Below are 19302 nucleotides of genomic sequence, written 5' to 3'. Positions count from 1 at the left end.
AGTCCACTTAATTTAGAGCAACTTTTACTAAGAAAGTAAAAAAAAAAACAATGACAAAAAAAAGTTATAGCCAAAAATGTATTCTTAATTTTCGGTAGTTGTTGTATGTTATCATTATTATTTTTTATTTTATTCCACTTCCATTTCCGTACGTTATCTTAAACTAAAATGAATAAGACACATTTGCATATAAACAGCCCATATTTTTTTGCCCGATGGATGTACAAATCACTAACCAATTGAGGCGCCAGAAGTGCTTGAATATACTCAGCGGTTCCTGGATCTAAGAAAGTTCGATGTAACTGGTGGGGTCTTCTCTCTAATAATGAACAATTCTATTTTGTCAGAAGTTACAGAAAGTACGAAAATCGAACGAAAATGAAATTGAAAACATCTATAAATGTTTTATTTGATTTTGCTATAACTTTTTTCTGGCATTATATTTTTTTTTACTTTCATAACAAAAAATGTTATATATTTAACGGGCTATCTAGCCATATAGGTCTCGTTCGTGGTGGACATTTGGACCGGAATCGCCCATTGTCCTTTCACATATAAATACCTCTAATATAACCAAACCCCATACAATTGTGTGCCATTATTAATTCAGTAGTATAACCAGCTAATCGCGTACATTAGCCCCCACACCTGCTTACTGCTAGAGGGTGTAATGATAAATAAATCGGGCATGTGTCTCGTAATTGTGTTAGTCGCAGGCGCCGCTTGCTGTAATGTAATTGTTTGTGGTCAGAGCTACCGAGATGTTGGGCCTTGTGAGACGGAGCGGGGTTGGAAACTGTGCAAGAGAAACGGGCGTTTACTTAATGGTTGAATAATTGGATATGTGCTCAAGACAAAGGTGAAGTTGAAGAATAAGTAAAAGTACTGATAAGGTTTTACCCACGTCCCATGGAAACCACTCCGCGCACATGGGAACTACATAAAAAGTAGCTTGTAGCCTCCTCAATAAATGGGATATCTTGCACAGAAAGATGCTACAAACACACACACACACACACACGCACACACACAAAACACCCCGTTGTTTTTGCGGCAAATTTTAAAAGCGATTCAGTTCTAACCTAAACCGCTACTATCTACCACTCGTACCTCAAGCTATCAAGATAAACCACATTAAACCAACAAGAGAAAAAGAAAATACGTAATACATTGGAACAAATGTTCCGTACATTACTTCTCTAAATTGATTTACTGTGGCATCAGATAGATTGGTACCGAGTACTGACAATATCGAATCAAATGGTATTTTCTGAGAAATCACAGAATGATAGAAAATGTTTGTTTTCTTGCTCTTTTTATTGGTGGCTGTGAATTGGTTAGGTGATTCACATATTTATGTCATAACGGTGCTGCAAATGTTTTATTGGCCTGCTAGCTGTTTGTATCCTTCTCGGTTCTTGTTACAAAACAGTTAAATAGACGTTCGACACGTGTTTAAAAAAATCAAATCAAAATGTTTATTCGCGTTCATGATGCACAAACAAAAGCGAATATACATATAAAAAGCACACAAAAAAAAAAACAGGAATAAAATAATAAAACAGAAGAATATGGTAAAATCGATTTCTTTTTTCTTAACACGTGTCAAACATTTATTTGTTAAAACTACTGTGTCTTACTAAGCGACTTCTATGTAAATTGTTCTAAATCTGTATGTTCTAGATTGATTTTGTAGATCTTGTTTTCCATAAAAGTTGAAATTATGTATTCATTTCTTTCATTTTTTTCATTTCTTTTTGAAAACGTATAATTTTATTAACTGACAAATCATTTCAATTTCTTGAGAGAATTTTATTTACTTTTACCAACAATAGTTAAAATGTAGACAAAGCAATGTTTTACATAACTTTAATTGAAATAGAACAGTGTAATTAGAATCTGAACATCAATTAGAAGTTTTAAAGATTACGCTAGCAATTTATTCATAGTTACTATTTTATTATTTTGATAACTTTTTAATTGCGCAAATTAATTAAAATCTTTGTGATTTAGAAACTTTTTGTTTTGGTTTTGAGATTATACTTATTGCGTTTTTGTATTTTTTCTTAAATAAACATAAAACTTACCCTTTAACTATAATACAAATACTCATGAATACTGCAAATACTATTATTTATAACGAAAGTAAATGTGAATTTATGTAAAACTGTCTGTTCAGTAAAATTGCCAATTTTTAGACTGAAATACCTAAAGACACACTTATGAGGTTATGGAAGAGGCCTCATAAGAATTTAGTTGTTTAAAAAGATCGTGGATTCAAGCACTTCTGCTACTTCATCATATTTTTTTTATTTCCTCACTGTTGCGCACAGGGTCCCCCTCAAACAGAGAAATATTTAGCACAAACAATACACAATTTTTATTAAGTTTACAATTACTTTGTTCCAGATGCCATAGCACTTCGTGACGTGCAGCTAATAGCGCCATCTGCCGTCAAACTCGGGGACACAGTGCTCCTCGGCTGCAAGTGGACTCTAGAAGGCAATGAGACCTTATACAGTGTGAAGTGGTACAGAGGCCGGCAGGAGTTCTTCAGCTACCTGCCTAAAGAGTACCCGTTCACCAGGATCTTTGCGCAACCTGGGATTGAGGTTGATGTGAGTAGTTTTTACTGGTATTATAAATATTTAGCAAGTTCTACTTAAAGAAATGTGACAAAGTAACTTACCTATAACTTAGTGCTATATAAATACATTTTTTGGGATATTACGCGAACGAACACTATTCAACGCTGACAAATGCGGAAAATATGCATGAGTTACTTTCAGAAGACAGGTTAAAAATAGTGTAAAGCGTAAATTTTAATAACTGACAAAATAGAAGATAGTAAATGCAATAGGATTGTATCTCCATAATAACTCAAAACATCTCCTAAACTTAAAGAGGTTGAGTTTTATACGCTCTTCCTGTATACCTCTTAAAGTCTTTAAAAATAGAATCCTAACACAAACCTAAACTCTGCTTCACCTTACTAAGGTAAACGCAAAGATTTAAAGCAAACTTCAAGAAGAGCGCAAGTGCAAAAATCGATCAAGAAACTTAGCAACGTGTCATAAATATCTGATACAGTACCAGCATCCTTTAATCCGGCAAACCAGCAAAAACACTTAACTCTTCTAAGGCGGATCACATACTACCCCTGCCTCCCGTGTCACGCTCGCCTGCGAACGTGTCTTTATAAGGTGAACATTATATGTATAACGTGTTTTTATTAAGTGAACATCATAACTATTTGGGCTTCACCCTACTACTGAATGAATGCTTCCTATATACCTAAGATCTACCTTCTTTTTGACGGACGACTATGGCGTCATCAGGACTGCTTTCAATTATTTGCCTGATTGTGGTGTCCACTCTTTGGCCACATGTCTGCATCGTACTACAGACTGACTCATTCTTTTGATTTGAGACACAACTTTGTTTTGAGACGTAGTTGGACCTTCGAAATACCCTGGCATGCTGATTCTAGAGTATAAGCATTATCATTATAGGCATGTGGCTTATTAGTAAAGGATTCTATTCATAAAAAATCTTTCTAGCCATCACACACTGACATTGAACACGATCTGTACCACATACCATAAACACGTATTTAATTTTTTTTACAAAAGATTGCGGTAAAAACAATAAAGGTGAAACGATAGTGTGAGATCCGCTTAACCTAACCTACATTTGAACCATAATTCGATGGCGTTACGTTATCTGCCGACTAACTTTTAACTTAAATTCATAAGTTCACCAAGTTAAGCAATGGCGGTAGCTATAATAATTTTTCAAAATGGTGTTATTTCGCTGAGTCCACTTCTAGTTATTTTAATGAATAACCTAGCCCGGATTTTATGGTTTCAGTGAAAAATTTGGAAGTTAAAGAATTAACTGTAAGTGGTTTACCGGTATTTATGGGCTTCTGAGTTTTATTTAGGTTTTGTTAATAGCGCAATAAAAGGAAGAAAAATGGAGAGAAGTGTTGGTGAAGTGTACGAAATGTTATTTTTCTTTACGTTTAATTACTTTACTCGCTAAATATGTATTGTTTTCCGTTAAATTACTCTTGGTTTCACCTTCGACTCATTCATGTCTAAGTTTGAGATTCACGCTAAAATAAATTATGTACAAAGTCTCAAAATATCAGATTCTTGTCATGCATCTGTTTCCGCCTTTACGCACAAATATAATATAAAGATAGGTATACAAAATATAAAATCGAATAACAGGAAAATTATTCACAAAATAATATCACGTGTCAACGCAATTTCTTTACAAATTGTCGACTTATTCAACATCAACAATAAATTAGGAAAGGTTTTCAATATGCCTGATGAACGTACGCCGTTTCCTCAAAAATATATATAAAGACAATCTTATATTAACTAATTAAATTCCTTAGCGTCCTGGTAAACCAAGATTGGATTACATCATTAAGAAAATGTTTCGGCTATGTTAAAAATATTTCTTAATAAAGAAACCATATCGGTCGCAACAAAAAAAAAATATGAAAAGATTTTTTGTTGAATATTATCAAAAAATGTATGAAACGATGGCGACGCTATGTGTTGGGTATTATGTTTTTAATTTTAATTAACTAAAAAAAGATCTTGTCCTTTGTTTTTGGGTTAAATAATAGAAGGATCGCAAAAGGTCTTTTTATTTTTTTTAGGTAGCGTTCGATTCATTTTCTGTGGGTGTTATAATTTTATAGGCAAACATGTTGCGTTGTTTGTTCATTAAGAACTTGATTTTTTAAATATATACTCAGGATTATGTTGAAAAAGTAATTTAGTTTAATGAACTAAATTTCATCTACAATTTATATAGCTGCTTTTCACCCGTAGCCTAGTCGCAAACGATAAAAAATTGTTCCAAAATAACCAAATTTATTTCACGAAAACGCTTACTTTAAGTCAATTTTTTCCGAACAACGATCCACAAAAGATTATAACCCTGTAACCACGCAATAGTTTTTCTCTCAAGCCAATTTATTATGCAATGTTCGTCCGTTTACTTGGCTACCACTTGCCTTGTAAAGCTAAACTTAGTGGGTACACAACAAGAGTACCTACACTGCGAACTTTTAGTCGGCCGATAGTTCGTTTGGGCATGAAGATGAACGGACTACCATTCATCTTCACAACAACAGCACATTACAAAGATCAGGTATTCAGCTGGTATCAAATCGATTGAAAACTTTGATTGGAATCAAGATTTTCTTATAATCTTTTTTGACAACTTTCGGTGCAACTGTCGGCCGACTGTTTATTCTGCAGTTTGCGGGTACTCTAAGACTAAGAATACCTCAGGAGGTCGGTAAGTGATGCTATGTATTAGATCAACTTTTACAAGACATATTTGCCGAACGAAATAGGGTTACATTATTCGGGACGAAAATTCGGTGAGTCATTTTATGATAAGTCCTTTTAGAAGTGAGGAAGATAGAAACGTTATGAATGAAAATGGATGTTTAATAGTGAGAAGTTTAATTTCTTATTATTAATGTTTGATTTAGTTTCAAAACGTCAGATATTTTTCTTCAGCGTTTTGATTGAGCATGCATTGGAAGAGAAGAGCTGAAGATGTGTGCTATAATATAGATCTAAATCTCACATATACAGTTCAATTATAATGTAAAGACCATAGCTATATCAATTTACTTAACCCAAAAATTGTAATTAAAACTGTCCCCGTAGCATTCGTAGCACCGCTACGCTAGATTTTCGTAGCAGCTACGTTTGCTGCGTGTGTAGCACACAGATTCTTACAAAAGCATGTGGGGGGTAGATTGCTTCAGGAACTTGCCAAGAATGTTAATTAAATACTTTGTAAATAATTTATACTCATCGGTATAGGGGCGATCGCGTGCTCCGTGGCTGTGGTTCTTTATTTAATATTAGTTCGATACTAGAGTTATACGAGTTGAAAAAATAAATAAAGTGTTCGGTATTGGAATTTTGTCGATAAGTGGGGGAGTCTATTAGTTTTTGTTTTATCAGTTTCAGATCAAATGGTTATTTATTCTTGTTTATTCTGATTTTACGTGGAATTGGTAACACGCGACAAAGGCTAGCAAAATGTTGAAGCTCCTTTCAAATAGCTGGCTATTTATTGGCTTTAAAAAGTTCTCCATTCCCAGATTCAAGTCAAAAACATGATTTCCTAAAACATCAATTTCATACTAATTTATTTTCACAAACACAGTTTTTCACTCCTCTTTGAGAAACCCGAAAACAAATTCAAGGGCTGTATTTATAATCCATCAGTTTTTAATACTGCAATCCCCTTTCAAACTATCGCGATTGCTTCAATCTGGTTCGTCAGAACATAGTAGATGTAACTAAAAAAGGTGCCTGAAAATATTTTCGCGTTCCAAATTGATTGGTTTCGGAAAGTACCGGTTTTGTAAAAGGCACCTAAAGGATTATCGAAAGAGGATTTGTCTGTTTTCCCTGAATGACGTTTAGGAGTACGTTCACTGCAGTGTTTTTTTGTCGCAGTTCTAGTAGTGGTGTAGTGTTTTCTTTATATTGCTGTTTTTGATAGCAGTATTTTTGTACACCTGTGTACTGTCAAACTGGAAACATTTTTTGATACTTTATTTTAAGTTATCATTTTTTTTTCAAATACGTATCTATGTATCATGTATCTAACAGCGAGATTTTTCGAAAGAGTTACCGCAGTCCTATAATACGTAGGACTCCAGAAGGAACTTGGGTAGGATTTTGTCAGAAAAAGTCGAACATTATTTTCTGCGGAAAGTGACGGTATGTAAATCTGTGTGTTTGCGTTTATTCTTCAAAACTGTTTGTTTTTATTCAAAACTAAAAGAAATAAAACACAATATAATTACATTACCGTCCAAAGGTGATTTCACGTCTTTAATACATAGCCTGACCTATTTACAGTGCGATTTTGTTTTAACAACTTCCAATAAACAGACTTTATAGGCCGTTAACGCACTTTTCATGTTTTACTGTCTACCATTGTTAAGAACATCGGTTTACGACTCCTAAAAACCTTAGCGTTTCATATAAATAACTGCTGATCTTACATATATTTGTTTGTTGTATTTTTATGAAGATTTTATTAGGTAATAGCATGTGTCCCCGGCGTTGTATGGGTCAGTCTTTTGATGTTTTCATATTGTAATAATTTTTTTTTTCTATGGAAACATGGATGTTTGACAGATTGGATATGTTTTCAGTTTATGGTGCAACGTATGACAACGTATAACCGCATATGGCCGGCCACAATTAGCTTCAACCGGTTGGAACTAGATGTAGCCACAGTTCGGGGTTTAGCCTTAGCACATCCATGTTTCAAGTACAAAACAAAAACTCCGAGTAATATGTAATACATTTAGAAGTACCTATTTACATTAAAACATATCTATCAAAATATGAAAATGTCACTTGAACATCTTTGCAGTCAAAAGCCAGTAAGTCTGACTACTAGTCTTACCTAGGTAGGGTTGCCTGGGTAACTCAGTTGAGGATGTTGGATAGGCCGTAGCTCCTTGTAAAACACTGGTACTCAGCTGCAAAATAGTTGAGAAAAGGCTAGGCAAACGATGGCAAAGTTAAATAAAGTGTACGCCTTTTACATTCATTAATAATCATCTCTCATTCATTAATAAGTTATAAGATTACAAAATGTCGTAAACGACAGCAGCGATTAAGAAGCCATTTGGAAAACATTGAATATTTTATGCACACATGTATTGTGTTTCGTGCCCCGAATATAAATGTTGCTGATTGCTGCAGATAAAGAGGGCTGGGCGTTTTATTTGTTTGAAATTATTAAGAATTGGTTCATGTCGGTTGTGTGGTTAAGATTTTAATTGAAACGTTAATTTAAAACAACATTAGGGCCGATTATAAATCTTCAGTTAACTTCTATATGTGAAATAAATAGGTATGGCTATTTGACAGGTCAAACATATTCTTCAGATAAAACTTATCTGGCGATTTAAAAATCGGCCCTTATTTATACTTAGGTTGAATTATAAATAGGGTTTTGTAGGCCATTATGAACCGTCGAGTATTTCAGTTCTTCCTACAAAAAACACTCGAAGTAGTCTAAATAAACATTAAAATGTTTAAAATCGCCAAATCGTTTTGAACAAAAAAAAAACAACATTTATAGAATAGGTTACGTTAGACAAGAAACTTTATTCGTTTCACGGTCATACATCTTCAGCTTGTACTCATTTACGATAAGGATCAATTACAGACCTTTCTAAAAGTCCTTTATGGTCACCGTAATTGCTTTATATGTCCCTTTTCGTACTTATAATCAACCTCAATTGAAAAACCGTAAGTAGGTACGTAACAGGAGTTTACACAGGTCATTCTATTCATGATCAGGCCATGGAGAACAAATGACTAGCGGAGGTGCCATAACGGAAAATCTCCTGTTTAAGTAGCACGCCAAAATGCAGCATTACTGTCTGCTCCCATAAACGCCTTCTCTGGACCCGACCACTTTTGGTTCTACCAAAAATCGTTGATAGAAGTCTCAGACAAATCGAACACCATACCGTAAGAAGGCGCCTGACCTACCCATATTTTGGCATCTCCGCTCATCTTACCTTATTTCGTGATCAGGCCCAATCAGTTCTTATGATTTTAACGATGAGGACCGCGTCCAGCTCATTTCAAATAAAGACATCGTCAATAAAAAGCAATGTATATGTAATTGCTAGATATTATCGTATCCAATCAGATAATCCTATTCCGTTTTACGACATGAATTTGGGAAATTGAATTTTTCGGTGTGTCAATAAAAAGTGGGAAATGTAAGATTTTAAATTGGAAGATTAATTGCTCTCGTTTTCTTACAGGTGTTATTTTTTGCTAATTGATTTTCGGAATTAATGTTTTTTTTGTTCGTTAATTAGTCTGGAGCGGGAAGTTTGGAAGGAAATAAATGTTGTAGAGTATTGAGATTTTATAATTGTTTCTCTCTCTTTGAGTTTGGTAGTACCGGTATTTTAAGTGAAATGTACATACAATATTTTTTGTAGTTTCCGTCACTTAACAAAAGTAAATTACAAAAAATAATGTCAAACTTCTAAAAAAGCAATAATACCTATTGACCCATAAAAGATAAAACCAAAATTAATTGCCAAAAAGTAAACAAAAACTGAGAAGCAATAAAAGGCATTTTATTATATTTTACAGTCGACGATTTTTATGTACAAGATAAGTATTCCCTTAGTGAATCATGATTTGATTTCAAATCTACTGGTAGACGCCTGTTTTTGCGTCAAGGGACGAAATAAACAGGGCCTGAGATAACAAATTCAATTTGTACAAGTATTGTAGTCGGTCTTAATCTAAATGTTATTTATAACGTTTCTTTAGGATTATTTTATTAATCTAGAATCTTGGGTTGTGCAGGTATTTCTGTTTTTGTTGTTTGGTTAGTGTGTTTTATTTTGGTAATTTTATTTTTTATACACCTTTATCTATAAATGGTTCTTAATTAAGGTGAAGGAAGGATGTAAAAAATATTAGAAAACCCCAAATTATATCGACCTACCTTAACTCAAAAAAAGTAAACTAAAATAGTAGAGATCAGGCAAATAATTAAATTGATTCTGGCTGCGGTTTTACTCGTACCCCATCGGAACTTCTTTGGGTATCCAGACAAAAAAATAGCTCGTATATAAATAGCCTCCCACGATAGATGGTCTACTTACGAAAAATAAACAAATTATATCAGTAGAAAAATACTCAAATAAATTTAAATAATGAACTCGACTCAAATATCCTTCTTTTTACTAGGTGACGTCACACTTCCTATCCGACAAATGATCCAAGGTCACTTCAGAAGTCACCTTGCTTTGACCTTTCACCAACTCCCACAATCAACTTTTACGACAAGATAAGTGGATAATGTATCATCTTCCCCTGATTCTTATCCCTATCGATATAACTAGGACACGATTATTTTTGGATAAGTTTTCTATATCTAGATGGTCAAAGTGATGACCATATTTTTGAATGAGTTTGTCTTTACTATCTACAGATGATGCTAACTAATTTTATAAATGCGACAGCAATTCTATCTTTACACTACATACTTATATAACATTATAGTGACGATTATGTGAATCATTAAATTATTATGGTAATATAATTTAATAATCTTGTATTATTTCGATTATGCTATTATTTGATAACTGACCGCTAATTTTAGGATAAATTACACAACGTAAAATTATGCAGCAATAATATTTGAGCGCTATCAACTATGTTTGTTGTTTTCGTTGGCCTTGAAAATAATTTTCCTACATCAATTTTATTGCTTATATATTTATATATATTTATAACTTTCACACATTTTACAACAGCGATGTATAATAGCGGACTTAACACCTTATATTACTTTAAACTGGCCATACACTGTGATCGTCAGAATCGCTGCCATCTTTAGATGCTGATTTATCTGCAAAACCACGAGGGGAGCAATTGGTAGAAACGAATGGCAGCAGGTAGTAATTAGGTAGCAACTCTTTATCTGTATTTCGAGGGGATTTATGACGAGTGACAACGATTCTGACTAGCATTATAAAATGAGTAATATTTGGTCTTGATCAATCAAAACACACACGCACACTATGACAGAAATCTTTTCAAGATGGCTACTCTAAGTATTAGCAATAGATTGAGTAGAGGAGGGCGGTAGTGTCCTCCATTGGAAAGACTTGAACATTTATTCAGGCCAAAACCTTCGGATTATCAGCCTCTTTCCTACGCTAATTGTTTGAAGGCTGTATTTAAAGGTTATTCATTTGGTATTCATTTGTTTTAGTTTATGTTTAAACGTGTAATATTATCGAGTAACCACGTGTAATGTATGAAATGTTCCTATTCATATTATTTTACCTTTGATACTTTAAACAGTAGGTAAATCATCTTTTTTTCAATATTGTCTTGTTAGATGTATGTGCAACGAGTTCATCTGTTTGTTTTCACATTGTTTCAGGTTTAACAGTTATAACGCCAACCTTGTCATACTTACATCTAAACTCTAACCGAATTCATTATTATTTAATTACAAAAAAATTACTAACTGTTTGCAAAGCCCAAAGTGAAATGAATAATTTCACTTTGACTTACTGACTGACTTAGAATGTTACTGTAAAACTCTTTGGAAATAAACTTCAACTTGCTCTCACAGCATAAAATATTACCATAAACAATTTATTTCCTACTAACCATCATTATTAAGCTATAACATAGTTTTATATAATACAGTAGCATATAAAAGCATGCACTACAGCGCACTAAAGATAACTTTTGTCTAATAAGTCGATAAAGTTGCCAACTATCGTACAACTTTGCAAATTTAATATCGGAACTCATTGGCCCGAAAAACAGAAAGGCTCAGGGTTTGCGCTATGCCTGAGTACGTATAAGTAGTTATATATGTTAAAGGATACCAGGTAGGCAAGTATGAGTTATTTTGATGTTGAATTTTTTAACGAGAAGTTTAATCTGTCTTGTCAGAGTAATAGATGAATGTACGTTTGTGTAAAAGCACAAAAAATTAGAGAAATACATCGAAAACACGCTGAAACAGAAATTAACAAAATGCAAAAAACATCCGATCAAATCTCTATGTTATAAAATCGCCAAGCATGCCCAAATTGCCACTAAAACATACCACAAACAAAACGTATCAACATAACACCCGAATGATCGAAACATCATATCGATACGAATCTCGATTGTAAACATAATAGACGCGGAACCGATTGTAAATCGAATCCCATTCGAATTGAAACGATTATTCTAACACCTTCATTGTTATTGCGTGTTTATTAGATTTGGGTTCGTTTTTGTGGTAGAAGGGTGATGGGCTCGTTGTAATGGGTACCCCAGTATAGTGGACATTATCTTTATCGTAATGACGTCATATCGTCCGGTATGACACGGTCGGTAAGTGGTGGAATGAGATTAGATGCTTTCTTGTTGCCTTAATTTGGTAACGGTTATTATGATAGTATTTGGGTGAAGAGGGGATGTTATTAAGATGTCCTGTGAAGGTGTTTGTTGCTCTTGGGTCTAATGGAGTGAAATATAAAATGAGATTTGGCCCACTAAAATGATTCTAGCAATGATTTTGACTAGTTCATTGAAAGCTTGCTCTACTCTTGGTTCAATCGCTAAGGACCAATTCTATTGCAGCCATTCTAAAACTTCTTATATCTAGACAAAAAACAAAGCAAAAGTATATAGGTAATGATTAAGACTTAAACTTTGTTGCTTATTAACAAAGATATCTCCAAGGTCCAATTTCCGATTAAGTACAAAACCGACATACACCTAACATACACACAAACATAGAAACGCCTTAGAACATAACACACAAAATGTCAGTCTTAACAGCACTCATTGTCGTAGATATCTGAGCACTCAGCACCAAGGATGCTATTCTAAGGGCCGTAATCGGCTCAGAATAGCTCACTACACCTGAAACTCGATCAACAACTCGCATTTCACTTCGATTCGTAATGTCATTTCATACTTTAGGGGAGGTAGGGGAGGGATGGGCACTTTTTCACAATTTATTGCATAAAAAATCAGATTTTACAGATCATTATCAACTTTTATTGCCATTTCTTATATTCGGCTAGATATAATGAAAGAGCTTTCCTAAAAATTACAATCAGTTTCAACATTACGAGATATTTAAACGGTTTTATTTAGCTCACCCCGTTTGTTTTATTATTTATTCTTGGATCAAATTTAGTAATTCAAATTTCACCCTCTTCCTGTCAACCGATTGGTCTGAAATTTTGTATACACCTTTAATTAAATCCAATATGGCCGCCGGCACAAAATGGCACAGCCCCCTCAATATGGGTATCAAATGAAAGGGCTACACAAGTAGAATACTGTCAGCAACCCCAGCGGGGCGCAACAGGGCCAAGGCCTGCCTGCACGTCGATTCTATAAAATTCGAACAACAACTCGCATTTCACTTCGCTATTCACTCTCACTTCGCATTCGATTCAGAACGACCTTGATTTTGCATTCTGTAAACATCACCTAATCACTTGCGAAGTGAAGTGAGCTCGACATCGACCAATGCTGTGCTAGTGACTTCCCCACTCGACAAAATGTCAACCGAGATTAATCAGTTTTTAATTTTATCAGTTTTGACACAGAATTTTAGCTTTAGGTGGTCCCGGTCATAATAGACTAAAATAAAAACGTGGGGCCCATTAACTATTGCTGTAGTACTCTCTTCTAAAGGTATAATAGGTGTGGATTGCATCGACTTACTATAATTGTAACTGGAGATTTTGACAATCAATAATTAATAATAGAAAATACACATACCTTTCATTAGTTTTCTCTTTATAACGATCCGAAACCGCAACAAAATATTTAAGTACTTTTACGAGTGTTTGTTCTTGACAACTCACAGAAATGACAGATAGTCTATGGATGAACACCGTTACCAGTCGGTAACGTAAACTACCCAATTAAAAAAAAACAAAACTATGATCAGAAATCAGAATAAAAGGACCCCCCTTTTATTCTGATTTGATCATGTCTCCCAACTGCCCATCTCTCCCCTACCTCCCCTATAGATAGACAGATTTTGACAAATCTGTCAAAATCTCGACTTTGATTTAGTTCAACTTGTCAACACGCTCGATAGTGAAGCGCTAGTGTAGTTTGACAATGTCAATCACGAAACTTTAAGGTAGAATTCCGTGGGTCGCGATTGTCGCAGCCGCGCGCGACAAAAGTCAACCTATGAAAATGTATGGCACCGCTGCCGAGGGCTGCGACAGTCGCGCGCGGACGACGAATTTCGTGAGCCGCTCGCGGCCGTACGCTTCTCAACATGGTCTAGCGCTTAATAACATCTATAGAATTTTAGTAAAACCAGAATTAAATTTTTGACAATGCCGCGAGCAGCTTACGAAATTCGTCGGCCGCGCGCGACTGTCACGGGCCTCGACAACGGTGCCATACATTTTCAAAGGTTGACTATTGTCGCGTCCACGGAATTCTACCTTTAGATCGAAGTCGAAGTGAGAGTGATGTCGAAGTGAGTTGTGATATTTTATAGAATCGACATGCTGACCACGGGCGTTAAACCAAATTAACAATGTATATACGCCCTAATTATATAGGGTTGCCCGGCAACCATTATTTTGTAACGACTCTATCTAAAGGTTTAAGGTTCTGGTTGATGAAGATGTTTTGTATTAAAGCTTGTGAGGAAAAAGGTAGGTTTTGATAGTGTTCTGTTTTGAGTTACATGTTGTACTAATTTAAAGGAAAAGAATACGTATTTTCTTGATTAATATTGTTTTTTTTTTTCAATGTATAGTATTTATGAGACACAACTTCCGAAAAGACTAGACGATAAAACACATATTAGAAGAGCCAGAACCAGATAAAATGCATCATAATAATTTACAGTACCATTTCGAACTATATACTTAAAGATCTACAACCATACCCCAAAAGGTCCCATTCTCACACCTACATTTCCACAAGTATTGATCACCCTAGTTCAAGGTGATCATCGATTTCAGTTCCAAACCCAATTTCTTAAATCGTATCAACCCTTAAACGTATCAATATTGGGAACACATCTGAAATATTTATGTACCACCCGCTTTCAGTAAACGGGTCAACTAAACGCAATCTGTAAACGTTACGGTCACTGTATTGAAATGTTACTTTTCGTGAACTTACTGACGGTCTATTGGGTCTTTTTAAGGATTCCATAGAAAACAAAAATATTCAATTGTACGTATAAAAGTTTGAACGCAGTTTTTAAGTATGTCTTGGACACTGACGACTGATTAAAGACGACAAAACATTTCGAGGAAACCTGGATATAATGACTAAAATCACCAACCCGCATTGAGCAAGCGTGGTGATTAACGCTGAATCCTTCTTCATCTGAAGGGAGGCTGTCTAGTGTCAGTGAAAGGAAATATACTATTTTTTGTCCTGTCTGTGAGTGGGAAGAGGTTATTTCCAAACGTAGGTGGAATCGCGGGGGACAGTTAGTATGACATAGTTTTTTAATTAATTTAACTGAAGATGATTCGCCAAAAAACACATTCAATGACACTAACGGCCAGTTTCTTCATCAAAAGTTAAAGTTATGGCTAAAGTAATGTCTAAAGTAAAAGTAACGGTTAAATTCAATTTTTCTATTAGTTTTGCTGTCACTTTAGCCTTGAAAAAACGAATTTGACCGTTACTTTTACTTTAGACATTACTTTAACTTTAACTTTTGATGAAGAAACTGGCCGTAAATGTAGTTGACATTGATTCAAATAGAATGAACTCAAAATTGCATTTGGTCACAAATCCTAACCACCAAAATCCGATGCAACCCTAGTACATACATAGACAAATGAACTGTAAATAAAATTCGACAGATGACACTATGTTTTCCAGGAACTTTATTTATCCGTGTCAAACTGCATTCAGCTCAGTCTGATGTGGATTAAATGTATTAAATGAATGTGCCAATTCTATTCTGTTTGATGGGTTTTGGTGCAACTATCGAAATGAATTAAGTGATTGTTCTGGTTGTTACACTATGTTTATATGTAGGAATATAAATAATTATGTGCTTAGCCTTTTACAAACTATGTTGGAGTCGGCTTCCAGTCTTACCAGATGCGGCTGAGTAACAGTGTTTTACAAGGAGCGACTTATCTGACCTCCTCAACCAGCAATCCAATATCTAGGCCCGACCTAGGGGTATGACTGTTGGCCAGATTTTCTGGCTTCTGACTATCATATCGTTGACTAATAATATTGTAATAATATTAATTCATTCATTCATGTCACGGTTAATTACTCTACTACTAGATTGTCTTTCCCACGAATCGGAATGGTTATCCGCATAAAACAGTTTCTAGAAATGTCCACTAGATCATTTTTATGTAAATATAATTTAATTCAATTAATTACATAATTGGATACAACAAGTACTGATATGCAACTAATTATGTTGTGGAAATAACCAGAATGGTTAAAATCTGTTGCTTACTGCATAATTTACTTGACGCAGTAAGCAACACAGTGGGCAAGACGGTGCTGATACCAAGTATCTAAATTGACTTATCCCTCTATTGCTTCTAAAGTTAAAAAAACTAGATTATAAAAAAAAGTCAATTCCCAAAAATAAATCACAAAATTTCTCCTCAAGTCGCATCGATCTCTTACTTTGGTGGCTTTTTTCGCGGCTTTGTTCGCTCGCCCTCTGGGATTACGCGAATTTTTATTGCCACGACTACAGAGTTGGCGTGATAAGACTCGCCTTAATTGGTTACTGTACCCTGAGGACGGAGATCTCTAGAATTCTTTTGTGGCACGCAGATTCCCGATGAACTTTTTTAAATAGGAGATTGGGTTTTTGTAAGATTTATTTTGTTTGAGTGACGGTTGTAGTTAATTTGTTGAGTTAAAGTTATGTGGGTTACTATTAATTTATTAACTGCAACATTGCTAGGCGGACCCATAGTAAATTTTAAGAAAAAACTGAGGACATCCGTCTGATTTACCTAAACAAGATGACGGAATGACTTTTCACTATTGTAAGGAAACAACCATTAGAAATAACAGCCAATTGAGGCTAATATTGACAGAGAGAGAAAAAAACTAAATAATTTTTTCACACTTCGCATAATATTAACAATTCCAAAAACATGACAGCAAAAATGTAAACGAGCTTCGATTTTACTTGCCCAAAGTACCCCGTCATATCTTACACCGACGAATGCACTTTGGATGGGACCCCGTCTACCAGTAGCTTGCCAAATCACCTAATATCAACGCAATGGCATCCGATTCACTATACTTTAAGACGAAGTATAGCGTGTAAGTCGCAACCAAAAATAGAATATAAGTATAAAATATAGGGGAAAAAAAATAGGGAATAAATATTGGTTTGGAAAGTTTTAGAGTGTTGGAAATGTTTGTGGCGTTGTCATTTTTTTGTGTTCAAGGTTCAATGAACGCACAAATCGATGCCTTAGAGTGAAAACCTCGTTAGTGCAAGAGATAAATTTTCAGGATGAGGATTAGTATTAGATATTTTTTACGATTATCTTCCAAGAAATGTAATAAAAAAATATTTAGAAAAAATGCATTTCCGAGGTTTTCATTCTAAGACGACGAAATGTGGTTTAAAAAAAATGATGACCTTTAGCTTTAACAAAGCTTCGCCATTTAGAGCTTATGGTGGACCTTATTAGGTATGGTAAAGATTGCATATTTTTCATAATGTTTTTTTAATAAGCCACTGTTAGGGTTAGGAACGCTTATAGCAACTTCGTGTAAGCTCTTGCTTAATTTTTTGTAGAATGTAGTAAAAGGTATAACTGCAAAATTCTTTATACCGCCTCAAAAATAGGAAAAAATGACGATCAACATCTCAAACGTTGTTTTGTTTTGACAAAGACGTCAAGCAAACAAAGTTAAAATAAGAACCTATATTGAAGAGTTTTAAAAAGTTTCCTGCCATTGTTTTCAAGTACAGGGTGTCCGCAATACAAAGAACTTCTTTCGTCTCCTATTTAAATAACACACAAAATTGAATCATAACTCCTAAGAAATAAAGTTTGAATTCGCAAAGCATTGGCTTGTTAGGAATTTATTGCATCAATGTTTTATATTTTTGTATGCAAACATTTTGATTAGTTTTAGGTGTCACTGCGGTTTGTATGGAAACGTGTATTTTCAATCTATTTTTTAAATAAAAAATATATAGGTAATACAAGTTAGTCAAATGGCTTATAGAGACTGAACAATGCCAGTAGGTCCAACAATCAAATTCGTATCTCTTGTGGGCAACTGAGGAGATAGATCAGTTATTGAAATCAGCCGTAAAACTATATAGCGAAGAGATGGATGGAATGTGTAAAAGACGTTATATAGATAGGAAAGGGGTGAATAATGAGAAGACGGCTGACAAAGATGTATGGACGGAAAAACATGCTGTGTTGGATAAAAATAGATTGCGATAAGGGCAATGATGATGATGATCATATTGCTATGTTTATTTTTAAAACTACAGACATATAGATTTTGTACTATATATGTTCTTCATCTTTAGGTATCTAATTAATTTCTGTAAGAAAAGCTCTTTATGCAAAAACTACGATGCCGACCTGGGATATAATTAATTCCAGTCAAAGTTAAATGAAAATTGTTTTTAATATTAGTAAAGAAGTGTTTGTAAAGCCTAGGAAATGTATATGTTAGTGACATACGTTACAATTTGCTACTAGTAGTGAACTCACGTAACACGGCTGTGCAATGTAAAAATCCAAACTAATATTATAAATGCGAAAGTAACTCTGTCTGTCTGTCTGTCTTTTCTTCACGCCTATACTACTGAACCGATTTGTGTGAAATTTGGTACAGACATAGTTTGAAACTTGAGAAAGGACATAGGATAGTTTTAATTACAAAAAAAAAAAAATATTCCGGTCATATAGCGCCATCTATTGGTCAAATCAAAAATCTGCTGGTAGTCACTATTCCACGCGAACGAAGTTGCGGGCAAAAGCTAGTATATTAAATAAAATATAAATCGATGATGTCATGGGCAGAGCCTAGTATACATTAATAAAGTGATGATAGAACCTGAATGTTTTATATTCCTCTTGTGACGTTATTTTCAGCTGTAGCCCGGGGTTACTGTTAGTAAATTACGTTGTGCGTTCACGATTTTAATAATGTTTGTTTTGGGTCATCGGGGAATGAATGAAAAAACTAAGCGTTCTGTAAGGCCTTTCAAATTATTTGCAAATCTTTTTTTAGTATTCTTAAAGCTAAGTTAATACTTCGAGGTATAAAATAATTTCAAGTGATAAATTGGTTTTTCGAATACTCTTAATCTAAGATGAAAATTCTGCTACTACGAAGTCCCAAAATAACTTTAAGAATAACCTAGGCACAAATTGTTCTTACAAAAAATATAGCGAGATTAACAAAATAATAAAATACGTTTTTCTCCGTTCCTAAAAATAATCCTATTATTTCTATGGCGACATACAATTATCCCAATAAGAATATTTCGCAATAAAATCAGCATTCCGAACTAACGTAGTAAAATTTTATCGTCGAATAAAAACGGAGTGTTCGACTTTAGTAGGAATATCGACAATCTTAGAAACGAAGGTCCAACTCCCAACCCTAGCGGAACAACTGACAAAATAAAACGCGACAGAAATCTTAGTAATCTCACTGATTCCGATACAATAGGAATTTTTATTCCGCCTTT

The 19302-nt window shown here is 34.3% G+C and overlaps 1 protein-coding gene across 1 annotated transcript in view; it reads left to right on the top strand.

The window, feature by feature from the left end:
• LOC124630675 (cell adhesion molecule 3-like) overlaps positions 1 to 19302 on the top strand; it is a 234441-nt gene that overhangs the window by 51108 nt on the left and 164031 nt on the right. Inside the window, exon 2 of the mRNA XM_047164639.1 lies at positions 2410 to 2618. Coding sequence (XP_047020595.1) covers positions 2410 to 2618 — 209 coding nt within the window. The remainder of the gene's footprint in view (positions 1 to 2409; positions 2619 to 19302) is intronic.

This window comes from Helicoverpa zea, chromosome 5 (assembly GCF_022581195.2).
Source record: "Helicoverpa zea isolate HzStark_Cry1AcR chromosome 5, ilHelZeax1.1, whole genome shotgun sequence".
Classification (NCBI taxonomy): domain Eukaryota; kingdom Metazoa; phylum Arthropoda; class Insecta; order Lepidoptera; family Noctuidae; genus Helicoverpa; species Helicoverpa zea.
The sequence above is the reverse complement of the archived record's forward strand: the minus strand, read 5'-3'. Positions and strand labels throughout refer to the sequence as shown.